General features: G+C 42.1%; 1 protein-coding gene across 4 annotated transcripts; it reads right to left on the reverse strand.

The window, feature by feature from the left end:
- Window positions 1-2268: 2268 nt before the first annotated feature.
- LOC117425040 (filamin-binding LIM protein 1-like) lies at window positions 2269-12428 on the reverse strand. 4 transcript variants are annotated; one of them, XM_058993280.1, is made up of 8 exons: window positions 12314-12428; window positions 8200-8667; window positions 7522-7646; window positions 5944-6088; window positions 5551-5720; window positions 4292-4470; window positions 3850-3970; window positions 2269-3022 (listed from the first exon to the last, which is right to left on the reverse strand). In XM_058993280.1, the coding sequence occupies exons 2-8, from the start codon at window positions 8654-8656 to the stop codon at window positions 2918-2920; spliced, it is 1302 nt and encodes a 433-aa protein (XP_058849263.1). In that variant the 5' UTR covers window positions 8657-8667; window positions 12314-12428; the 3' UTR covers window positions 2269-2917. The 4 variants fall into 4 exon arrangements, with proteins under 4 accessions (XP_058849263.1, XP_058849264.1, XP_058849262.1 ...); XM_058993281.1 differs by lacking the exon at window positions 12314-12428 and adding an exon at window positions 10037-11641 and having other exon boundaries at window positions 5944-6085; XM_058993279.1 differs by lacking the exon at window positions 12314-12428 and adding an exon at window positions 10037-11640 and having other exon boundaries at window positions 8200-8664.
- Window positions 12429-12776: the final 348 nt, after the last annotated feature.

Genomic DNA, 12776 nt, shown 5'->3' on the forward strand with positions numbered 1-12776 from the left:
CTCAGTGCCATTGCCACTGCCCCATATCATTGTCAGATTTTCTTGACAATTCAGAACAACACTGTTGAGCTGTTCCCTAGGTCATGCTGGTCTGCTAATATAAAAGAGATGACCTTTAACTCACATGTCCCCTGACTAGGAAAGAAGCAGGATGTCACAGAATATGAAAATAGTTTACAGAACACAAGGTAGTGTCCAGCAACGAAACCAGAACCATTGGACCAACTTAAAGAAAACAAATATTGCCCTGTAGTGATGTTCCTTTAGAGACTTACACAATTGAATAAGGTGTATACATGAAAAGTTCAACTCCACAACTGTAAGGACAGCTGTGAAAATAGTACTCATGCAAGTACAAATATATGAACTGCCTTCTCTTTACCACATGTTGTGTGGTATTGTAATAATTCTTGTTAAGTATAACTACTTTAAAAAGTGTTTGCTGTAGGAACCGGTTTTACTGTTAATCTGTGATATTTTATAAAGTGTGTTATCCTTTTAAGACCATGTTGAAGATATAAATTGTAGCGGTATAACAAAACAATATGTCGTTTATAACCTCACAGGTTTTTGTAGTAAAAGTAGAAAAACTGTTTGCCTCTCAGAGTGACCTACTGGCAAAGGGGATAGGAAACGTGTGTGAATATTTTTGATAAGGTTGGCAGCTGTTAAAACGTAAAGCTGATCAAATGCACTTCTGACTGGCTCCATCCTCGATTGGCCTCCTCCACTCGTTTCCAGCTGCCATATCCTATGAGTGTTAAGCAACAGCAACACAAAGTGCAGTCTGACCCAGAAACTGCAGCTGGGATCCAGTTCACACACTCTGTAGCGATACCTGCCAGTATACTGTAATCTACAGCTCTGGAAATGCAGAACAAGCCAGGGATTCATTCAGAGAGCTCTGGCTCATATCATGTGTAACCCTTTGGACCCTGTGGTGTGGCATTGCAATGATTTATCATGCCCCCAAGATGCAAATTATAAAATATTACCAAAGAGAAAAACACTGACAAATGCTTTATAAATACAGTGCTGCCGAAATTAGAAAAAGCTAACAAAATGATTCCACTAAATCTCACCTAATCTCTATTGCACAAGTTCTGTACGTCCCACATTGTGCTGTGTAAAACACATGCCTAATATGGCAAAGGTGAACAAGCACTGTAGATTTTATAGCGGGATATAGAGGGGTTTTTTTTTGTGTGTGAAGACTGTCTTATCATTTTAATTTCTGTAAGAAAGAAGGCAGTATTACCCTGTGAAAGCATTTTTGCTCGTACAACTGTGCTTGCCTTACAGGTGTGGCTGTTATGAGAAATGTCTGTTATATGTGATGATTAGCCAGTCATTTTGTGGAGTCGTTTCATCAAACAGTAAATGTGTTCGGAGGTGGTCTGTCATTGGCTGTATTATTGGTAAGGTTTCATTCCACCTATTGGGGTGGTTAAAGGGTTTCCATAGTGACTGGATTGCTTGTTGCTATGGTAGGAATTAGTTTAATTGACAGCATAGCATATCAGACACCGAAAGCAGCACTGTTTTAATTTAAAAAAAACACATGGGTTTTATCCTATCGAAAGACTTTATATCCTTGTACACTAGTGCCTTGTAGTTGGCTTAAATAACCAACTATTGCAAAAGTACAGCAAGCTGGTAAAAGCAATGCTGTTTATAAGTGGTAATTGCATGGGTGCAGGGTTGGGGTCAAATCCAATTTCATTTCCAATTCCTTTTTAAAATCAATTCCAATTCTCATTCCCTTTTACTCAATTCCAACACACCATTGATCAAAATGGCAATTAGCAGCATGCTGTTAAAACAAGCTTCTCACAGCAGCAACAGGTTATTTAAACTGAAGTCACTGTTAGTCAGTTAAATTGGCTTCTAATGAAAGCCGTTGAACAAGCAACAACAATTATGATGTCTCTGAAATATCAATTCCGATTCCTTCGACGGTATTGGAATTGGATTTGGGAATTGATTTTAAAGAGGGTTTGGAAATGGAATTGGAATATGAAGAACAGGGATTGATCCCAGCCCTGCATGGCAGTAAATGAAGGCACAGCCCAGGCCTCTGTTGGCTCCACACAGAACGTGTATGGGATCTTCACCTACAGGAGTTGAAGGGTACATCTGACAAAACCTGGACCTGTAAGGTGTGATACAGACCCCCACTGACCAAAGTCCTACTCTGCTGGTTGTGAAACTATCATTTCTACAACAATAATTTAGTTTATTATATTATTATCCAAGTTGGCCCTGACATTAATTGTTTCCATTTATTTTATTTATCATATATTAAAAGAAAAATCAATTACAGGTAATCACAAAACCGTACATCACACGAGATATAAAAACATTAAATTAAATTGAGTTATTTAGTGGATTTGAAGACAGGTTGTCTTCCAGGGTGTACACCTTTAACATGCTGGGTTAAAATGCAGTAGTCTTCCACTTGTGTGAAATGTTCAATTATAAAAATGTAAGAATGATTAAGTCTTAATGGATATTATTCGTAAAGGATGTATGAAAGACCAAAGAGCTTTAAATCCCTCTTTTCCCTTCCCTTCCTTCTTTAATGTTTGCAATCGCTCTGAATTTTACACAGGTCTGTATCTAACGCTGTCGGCCTGACGTGCTCTGTGCTACAATAAATCAGGTGGAGTCAGAGCTTAGTCCACAGCACAGGTGAATGCAGTCCAACACTAGATAGTAATTAATATAGTAATAACATTGTACTGTGCAATCTATTGCTATTTGCTCCTTGCTATTTGAATGAACCACACAGAGGTCCAGACAGACACTGAAGAGATAATGATTGGTGAACGGCTGCAGACATCATCAGAAGGTAAGGGGAAAGGTGCTACAGAATGGATGTGAAGATATGTTGCGTGAGGGTGCAGGGCTGAGCCGATTAGCTGGCTCTCTGTTTGAGGTTACAGGACTTGCAGAGAATACGATCGTCCAGCGGGTGGCAGCCTTGGTCATTGGGCTCGGGGGACAGCAGGACTCTACAGTTCTGTATGAAACACAAACATTCATTTAGCACCGAGGTTGATGTTTTCTGTGGAATGCCATGGTAATGGCCAAATCTAAAAGCATTGTAAAGCCATAGGTATAGCATGATACACCGCAGACAAGTATGTTAAAGGTTAAAATCATGCTAAAACGTATTAGAAACTTAAGCAGGCAAATGTTTTGACTGATGTCTTAATTGTGTTCGAAGTTATGGTTAAACTAGGCCAGAGCACATTAAATGCATTGGTATCTGTAGTAGCTGCTCTTCCTTTTAAAATAATCTGTGTGACTAGGATAGAAGTCTGGGCAGCAGTGTGGAGTAGTGGTTAGGGCTCTGGACTCTTGACCGGAGGGTTGTGGGTTCAATCCCCAGTGGGGGACACTGCTGTTGTACCCTTGAGCAAGGTACTTTACCTAGATTGCTCCAGTAAAAACCCAACTGTATAAATGGGTAATTGTATGTAAAAATAATATGATATCTGTATAATGTGAAATAAATGTATAATGTGATATCTTGTAACAATTGTAAGTCACCCTGGATAAGGGCGTCTGCTAAGAAATAAATAAATAATATCAGCATGAGTCAACCAAATTTCCAATGGTGAAGTGCATCCTGTATGAGTCATTGTGATTCACCAACAGTTACTCAGACTGGATGTTCATTTGGAAGAATGTCCTGTTACTATAAGCTATTGTTTTATCAAGACAGTGAGGTTCCAAAATGCATTGCAAAGCTATTCACCCTTTAATGTGTGTTAATTAAAACGCTAGTTGTAACCAAGGGTGCTAATTCATGCACGTATTCAATTTCCACTTGTCAGTGGTTACCTCGCAGCGATAGCAGCCCTCGTGAAACGTGCGCCCGAGACACTCCACAGTGAACGTGTCCTTGCCGTCTTTCCCGGGGACGATGAGGTCCTTGCAGACGCTGCACGTAGACGCGTACTTCCTGAGAGAGGAGGAGCATGCTTTAGGTTATCGTTGAATCATGGTGCACTCTGGGAGACCAGCTGAAGTGCAGCAATGGGGCTGTGTGTTGTGCAGCCAGCTTCCATGTGCAACATTCTTTGAATGCCACAAAGAACTGCAATTTCATAGTCTATCTGGAGAAAGATGTTTTTACTACAAGCATAAAATGACTGCAAACTACCAGCAGGATCCAAATCAGTGTCCCGGGATGGTGTTGGTATGCAGGGGACTGTGCATTAGGCTGCAACATGACTGCTAGCAGAGAGAGTCTATTACAAGACACTCTCAGGGTTGCAGGTACCTGTAATAGTCCGGAATGCAGTACACTTCGTTGGTGTCATCCACAACGAATCTCTCGTCTCCTATTGGTCGCCGGCACACCGCACAGGTGAAGCATTCAGGGTGGAAGACGGTCTCCATGGCGCGAGTCACACGATCCGTGATCACCTGATCGCATCGCTCACATCGCTCCAGAGTGGCCTGAAGAGGGAGTAGGAGAGACTCACACTGGCTAAAGGTTTAATCGAATCTGTCCAGCAGTTCTGTCTGCTTGACTGAGGAGTCTATTTTAATGATCAAAACCATGCAGGATCTTAATACAGCCGCAAGAGGTCTGATAGAGCAGGATAACAAGGTTTAGGGCATCTCTATTAGGATTTACACTCTTTGGACCTGTGTTGCGTTGCAAGGATTTATCATACAACTCCCACCCCCATCTCACACATACACACAAGATGTAAATTCTAAATGCTATTTTACCACAGCGATACCTGAATTAAAGTACACCGAGCTAACAAACTGATTCCACTAAATCTTACCTACACTTAGAGCTTGCAGCGCTGTAGAAGACTGGTTTTCTCTGAATAAACACTAACAGCTGCTGTCACAAACCCAGGCGGCAATCTAAGACCAGTGCCAATCACAATCTGGGAAACCAATTCTGCAGTTTATCTGCCCACTGAAGCACGCAACATATGGCAGGTTATTCGGCCTGACACTGAATTGCCTTTGAAATTGTAATTGGAATGAACCAGCATACTGGACTGTAATCCTAAAGATGCCCATCAGAGAGAGAATCAGACTGTCAATCACAGAGTCTCTCAATCACTTGTCTGTATTAACAGTACAGCTGCTTCGTGTGCTAGCACAGTGATCACAGCCTGTGCACTGTGTCAAAACATCCACCTGTAAATGCTTCCTTTCTTTTAAAAGAAAATACCATAATTATAATGCTTCTCAAAACAGCTTTCAAAGTATAAAAATTGAGGATGAAAGACTCTGCTAAATCTGCTCTGAGCTGATCACACTGATAACAGCATGAATAGGTCTCATCTGCATCTTTAGGTGTATTATTAGAATAGGAGCTGTTCATGCAGCTATAGAGGATTGCTAAAACTCCTGCCTCCTGGTCATATATATTACAAATTGAGGGTAGTTCTGAAACTCAGGGCTGGATGCTCTATAAGAGGATGCAATATAGATAGATGTATCATTATAGACTGGTAGTACATGTTTACAGCAAATATCATCAGAGGTTATCATTATTATTTGCCACTGTACCTTATAGCATGGATCACATATTGGTACGCCCTCCTTGTTGTAGTAAAGCTCTCCTGCCAGCGGGTGGCAGCACTTCCTGCAGGTGAAGCAGGATGCGTGATACATCTCTTTCATTGCCTCTATGGCTTGGACAGTCGGAGAGATTGCCTTGTGGCAAAATCCACATATATCTAATAGGATGCAAAACTTCTGTTAGAGGCATTGATTAGTTTCTTTCATCCATAAATGTAAAACACTCAACAGTGCTTATTTTAAAAATACTGTACTGAAAAAAAGCATTCACGGATAAACGTTTCAATATTGAAAAAGACTTCTTGTCGTAATGTTTGTGCCTGCATATAAGTGGATTTCCCACGGGTCACAGAGCAGTGCTGACTCCAGCCTTTATGTTACCTGTTGATTTCTGAACAGGCTCCTCTGGTTTGCTGGGTTGTTGCACTGCCAGAGTATCCCAGAGCTCATCCTGCGCTGCCTGTCTGTTTCCAGCAGGGGGAGCCCTATCCTGTCTCAGAGCCCCAGTCATGGGGACAGACCGCTGCTGTCAACACAATTAGACAGTATTTTAATAAATTAAGACACACGTACAAAGGCATTAACTACGGTGCCCGGGAAGGGAAAAATGTAATATCTCGTGGGGATGATTTAATTTGTAGTTTTTACTTTACGTCCATTTGTAAAGCATGCATGCATAGAGCGCTGTCGTGCAGGATGCACATTCAAATGCGTGGTGGTGAATGAAGACACTGAATTGAAGAGTCATCCTTTGAAGGTAAGGTTGTACTTTAATTTGACACATTTACATCAGGTGATATAATTATAAATGAGTTCCAGACTACTCATTTTTTCTCTCTCATGTCCCTTCCCTGGCTCTGTCGTTAGCTGATCTGTTTGTCTAGGTGACTTATTTTAATAAAACGTTTAGACCAGGGGTGTCCAATCCCAGTCCTGGAGGGTCACTCCGCTCCAGGTTTAACAGGTAACATGATATAATGAACTACTTCAGGGTCTGGATGGAGGTATAATTGGTTCAATTAAACAAAATGAGAACAGGGTTGGAACAAAGACCAGGAGTGGAAGAGCCAGGTATGTCCCTGGGCTGGTAATGCATTCAGTGCTGGCTGAACCACTTCAGGGATAATCACCCTTATAAAAGTGTACCAGAGTAAAAGCAGTGCAAAGTGTAATAAAGCACAGTGAAAGCATGGGAAAGCACAGGCAAGCATTGTAAAGAATAGCAAAGTATGGTAAAGCATATTAATAAACAGGGCAAACCAAGATAAACTATGGGAAATGCATAGTATAACCATGGGAAAAGCATGGGAAAACTGCAAAAAAATACAATGTTAAACTTTTATATGGGCAATGATTGTATTTCTAATAGTTATTATGTTAATAGTTATTATGTTAATAGGAAGTTGGAGAATGAGCTTTATTAAATACACAAGACATCTTTAACTTATATTAAAATATTATTATTATTATTATTATTATTATTATTATTATTATTATTATTATTATTATTATTATTATTATTAGTCATAGTAGCAGTAACGGTGCATTTTAGTAGTACTGTACTATCCTTATGAAGTAAGAAAATGTAGACAGTAACAATAAAACGTTGAGCCATTATTTTCTGTTAATCACCTATTTTAAAATACAGATTTCATGTTTGTGCAGAAAGAAAGATTTAAAAATGAGAATGATTGTGTGCCATTTCTAGATCCTTGTAATCTACACAGCGAGTGCAAAGTGTATCCCTCCTTTTATTGTGAAAGGAACAAATAAACTGAAAATGAAATCTGAACGCTCAGCAGCTCTGGAGGCAAAACAGAAACAGACTTTTTTCCTGCTAGAGTTTAAAGTGACACATGCATTCTGTTGCGTTGATTTGTCCATCATGACCTTATACGACAGCAATGCAAATAAATAGAACCAGCTAGAGCTCAGTGCTGTCAGGTTCAGTAGCCTTACCCCGGAAGAGTTGGCAGGACGTCCCGGCAGTGTCTGGAGTCCCTGGTTACTGAAGGAGGGGAACACAGCCTCGAGCCGGGCAGGGGAAGACAGCTCCTCCACGGGAGGGGGAGGTGGGAAGAAATCTGAAAATCAAATCCGGTTTATTTTTAGGCTGCAATTCCCTGGATGGATTTGTTCTCTAACTCTGTTTTCTAAGCTAGCATCACAATCTTGGCCTAGAGACTTTATTTTAAAAATCACTTTTACTCTTGGTGATCAGGTTTCCTTGCTTGGACAGGCTAGATTTAGGCATAAAGTCCTTTTCATTTGCTGGTGCATGGAATAAACTTCCAGCTGAACTAAAACTCCCTTGAACTGTTTTGTCTGCAAACTGGTTTGCATTATAATGCAGTATCTACATCACTGTAATATCAGAGCCTTGTGGCATTATTCTGGATTTCTCAATGTATGAATAAATAAATCCATACATACATAAAGAAACTAACAATATGACTCTGACACCACATATTACCTACACTTATCCTTCAAATAAAACATATAAGATTCCCATATTGCATTGGATTGTGTGCTCCTATATAAACCTGTATTAATCTTAGTAGGAAATGACATAGTAATCTGACACTATGCTGAAGTCTTAGCACCCTACCCTGCTCCCATGACCCTCTACCCTCTCACCTGTGCTAGAAAGGCTGTCAGACCCTGGTAGCAGCTTGGTTGTCCCCTGTGGTGATTTGGGCTGATAGAGCCTGTTTGCACTGGTAGGTGGCGCCGCCCTGCTGGCACTAGGAGGCACTGCCTGGGTGATCCCGTTGGTGGCTGGAGTTATCTGATTGGGTGGTGGCTTGGCCTGGTTGAGCAGGCTGGCACGGAGTGGCTGTGTCTGGCTGGAGGCAGGCTGGTTTTCAGTCCTGGTGGGGCTGAGCGGTGCTTCAGTCCAACTGGTTCTTGGCTCAGTGGAGCTGGAGCTGGAGCTGGGCTTTGACTGGATTTGATTGGGTCTGATCTGCGTGTCGGTCGTGTTGGCGCTATGCGGTGCTGCCCTGGGCGGAGGCCGGTGTGGAGAGGCAAGGGTGATGAAGACAGTGGAGACCATTCTCTTCTGGGGCTGTTCGGTTGACATCATGGCTGCCATCTGCCTGCCTGCTGTACAGATAGGGAGGGTTAGAGTGTGTAAAGAAAGGTGTTGTCCAGATACAGTCTAATTTAATCTCATAATTTGCTTATTAAGGGAGTGGTCATGTACATTTCTATAGCCTTAGACAGGGTGGATATACAATATATTCATTTTTTTTGTAACACACTATGCTGGACAGGTGAATTGAGTTGTCATTGGTGTGAACTAAATGTTTCAACAGACAAACCACAATAAGCACTGCTCAATTAACAAGGAGCCAAGCGCATAGCTATCCAGTGCTTTAGGAAAAACAATCATCCTGACAAAGAGAACTCCAATGGATTTGGGTGCCTTCTGGGGTTAGTGAAGCCTAAAGGAGAGTAACACACTTCCCTCTGAGACCTGTCACAGCTCAGCATGCTGGCTCTGTTCATACACGCGCTACAACAGCCTGGCAGGGTCATCTACAACACTCTGATTGTGTCTTTACCGGAGAGGCAGCGTGAGTGTGGATCGGATCACCGGGATGCCACGGGAATGTCAAAATATGAAGATGTTACCAAGGGCTTATCCCATTGCTGCTGCCATTGTGATACTATAGCCTCTTCATACAGGGCCATTGCATTGCTAGGTCTGACTACAAACAAGATGCAAAAGAGACTCTCTTCTATCACATGTAAACTAAAGTCACGACTTCAGAGACAGAAACAAACTTTGATATATATTTCTTTGCCTGTTTAAGAATCTGAAGCCTGCACAAGGCATTCTTCCTCCTTTACGATAAACCTCTGAATGTCCAGGTTTCATTTCATTCACGGTATGTACCCAAGAAAGATCTGTGCTCTGCCAGTAGATCCCAGGTAGACAATTCCACCAAACTGTAAACCTGCCACCCCATGTCTCCTACTAAAGACAACCAATCAATCCCTGCTGAAGCCACATTCTAACATTAGCAAAGACCAAATTGCTGGGATCTGAAATTCTTTCGCTCAGAATGTCTTGTGCTCTTGAAAAGGACGCAGGTTTCCCATTCAGTGCATGTTATCAGGGCTGCAGCTTGGTTCAGACGCAGGAATGCAGGGAGCAGATACGGTGTGGTGAGCTGAGCTTTACTCAAGGACTCTCCCTGTACCCCACTGTTTATCCAGTGGTGCTTGCACACCCCTTTGCAGTAATGCTCACAGACCCTGTGAAGGAGTAGTCTTCACAGTGCTACTGCATATATCTCCATACCTGGAGGGCGTCCCTAATACAGTTCTATGTTTATGGACCTTTAAACAAAATACCATTGTAGCTGCCCTTGTGCTACCATTGCCTATAATCCTATAATACATACAGTAAGAAATCTGTCAAACCAACGCCTTTCTCTATCACAGAATGAAATGGGAAGAGGCTTACCTGAAGGGAGCTTCTGCTGGCTAATCCTCTCTCTCTGTCTCTCTCAGTCTTTCTCAATCTCTCGGTCTCTCTCTCTACCTCACTCTTGTTCCTCTCTTCCTCAGCTGCAGTATCTCTGGCTCCGCTGTGGGGTGTTCTGCTCCCTAGTCAGTCTTTGACAGAGAAAGCAAGTCTGTATCTGACGTGGCCACTCCCTTCCTCCCTCCTCCCCTCCTCCTTCTCTCTTTACGGCTGGATGAGATCTCAGCCTTCCTGACCGTAAAAGGTGAACAGCACACACTCACACAGACCCCCCCTTCCTTTGTATGCATAGAAGCAGGATGTGACTCTTGTGCCTGCCCATTCTCCCTCCCTCTCTCGCTCTCTCTCACCTGATTCCCTCCCGCTTTCACTCTCCTGTCCTACCTGTTCTGACCTTCAGCCCTGCACTCTTTCTCTCCCTCTCTCTCTCTCCTTTGTTCTCTGCCCCTCTCTCTCTCTCCCCCATCCCCCGCTCCATTTCAGGAGGGCCGTTCTTGTCCCAGCTGTGACTCTTCATTCTGTTAATCAATGTAGACCCAGAAGGATAATAAGCACATTCTCCACATGCTAATTCAAATGGTTTGTGAACTTCTGTCAGCCAGTTGTGTATAACTGATAGATAGATAGATAGATAGAATGTGTTATTTTGTGTAATTAAAGAACATGGATGCAATACATGTTGATTATGATGAAATGTTTTTTTACACTGGGGTGTAAATATCAAGGTTCGTGGTCCACAGCGCAGACTCTAATTCTGGATCTAATTGAGCATTGCTGGATGGAGTGGAAGAGCAGCTGAAACTAATCTGTTGAGAAGAGGGGCAAAAGATAGAAACCGTGAAGAAATAAAGCAAGCCATACAAAATACAATTCCTAAAGAAGAATAGGTGTCTGTACAAGACTTCTTTTTGTCTTTTGACTTAAAAAATGAATTGAAAGCGCAAGCCCGAGAGACCAGAGTGCTGTGCCCGCAATGCTGTATATGACAGATATACAAATGTAGCCATGGGAACATGAATCGATATCTAGTACCAATACAGTCAGAGAGCTAAATGATCGATTGGGTATTTAAAAAACAGGGTGTCAATGCATGGTCTCCAAACTATACTATCCATTTGAAAAGTAGGGACGATAAAGAGTGCCCTTGTAATGTAGCTGTGAGATTATCAGTTCCAGATTGTCAGGATACTGTTTCCAAAAAACAACATCCGCAAGACAAAGTATGTTCATGACATCACAAGGAGAGGCAGGACAGCAGGCCAGGCCCACCCACTCTGCTTTAAACACTCCACACCCAGCCTCCCCGACTGGAGCTCCAGGGAACAGCAGTATGAAACTCAGCAGTCTGATCCCTACTGATAAAACCAGGGAGGCCGTGCCGATTGCATCACAGAACATTTCCAGGAATTCCGAACATGTTGTGTCTCAGCCAGTTATGCTTCTTCTGAACTGATACCTGGTACGCAAGTCGTTTTTGTAAACATGTCTAAGACTGATTGCAGTTAAAGTAATTTCAAATATTTTTGTTTTAATTGTGCCAAACTCCTCAAGATGAGGTTGGGTCTAGGGACCATCTCACACAATGAAAGGAAAGCCAACATTCAGAATCCGAGATGAACTCTGTATTGCTCCTCGCTTAATAAGAAAGACCAAAATGAATTGAACTAGTAACAGAAAATGCATGCTGAATGCTGAGTTTAGTGGCCGATGTCTCTGAGCTTAGTAAACATTTAGGAATTGGCAAAACGAATACAGAAGCAGCGGAAAACGCAAGTGAAACATATGTACTGTTTTGTTTAAATGTGACATCCTTGTTCACCGAATCTCAATCCAGCTGAGCATGTTTGGGAGGAATTTGAATAACGCATTGTTCATCACAGTCCTCTGCCTACTGCTCTGAAATATTAACCTCTATATGACTGATCCATTTATTCTAACCTGGCTGGTTGTACCTGTAAAATGTAATTGCTCAGATAAAAAAATTACAAGAAACGTATACAGCAGTCTCATAGCCTAACACAAAGACTAGACCTTGCATTGTTAATGTCGTACCAATTACCAACATTGCTCTGAGCAATAATCCCCAACATAAACAGTGTCCAGGCCAGGGGTGGAGTCCCGTCAGGCACTGAAGATCACTTGGTAAGGAACACTCAACACAGAGAGAAATCTCCTGGATCAATTCTGCAGATTTCCTGCATAAGCAAACTCTCCCCCCAGCCCAACGAGAGGGCCTCCCAGTTCAAACTGGTTTACCTGTCTGTGCTGTCCCGGTTGCCCTTCCTCTGCGTGTGAGTGTCAGGGTCTCTCTCTCTCTCTGTCAGACAACGTGAGGGTCGGAGTTACAGAACCCGGCAATTTCAGCCCTCTCCCAGAGTCAACAGTTTGTGTTCAATCTGCACATTCAGCACATTCACATGCGTGAGTCACTTATACGGCAGATTAAATCTAGTAGATTCCCATGGCTATGGGTCAGACCAAACCCGCCCTCATGTTGCCTCTCAGCCACACTACAGTAACTGTAATTATTATTTCTCTTCATGCCAAAGCTAGTATAGTTTGTTTCTTTATATTAAATCGTTAATCTGTCTAAAGTTCCAGTATTCCATTACAGTAAAGGGCCTTTCTTTTCTGTTTATTATTATTATTATTATTTATTTCTTAGCAGACGCCCTTATCCAGGGCGACTTACAATCGAAAGCAAATACATTTCAAGTAT

Source organism: Acipenser ruthenus, chromosome 20 (assembly GCF_902713425.1).
Source record: "Acipenser ruthenus chromosome 20, fAciRut3.2 maternal haplotype, whole genome shotgun sequence".
NCBI classification, from domain to species: Eukaryota; Metazoa; Chordata; class Actinopteri; order Acipenseriformes; family Acipenseridae; genus Acipenser; species Acipenser ruthenus.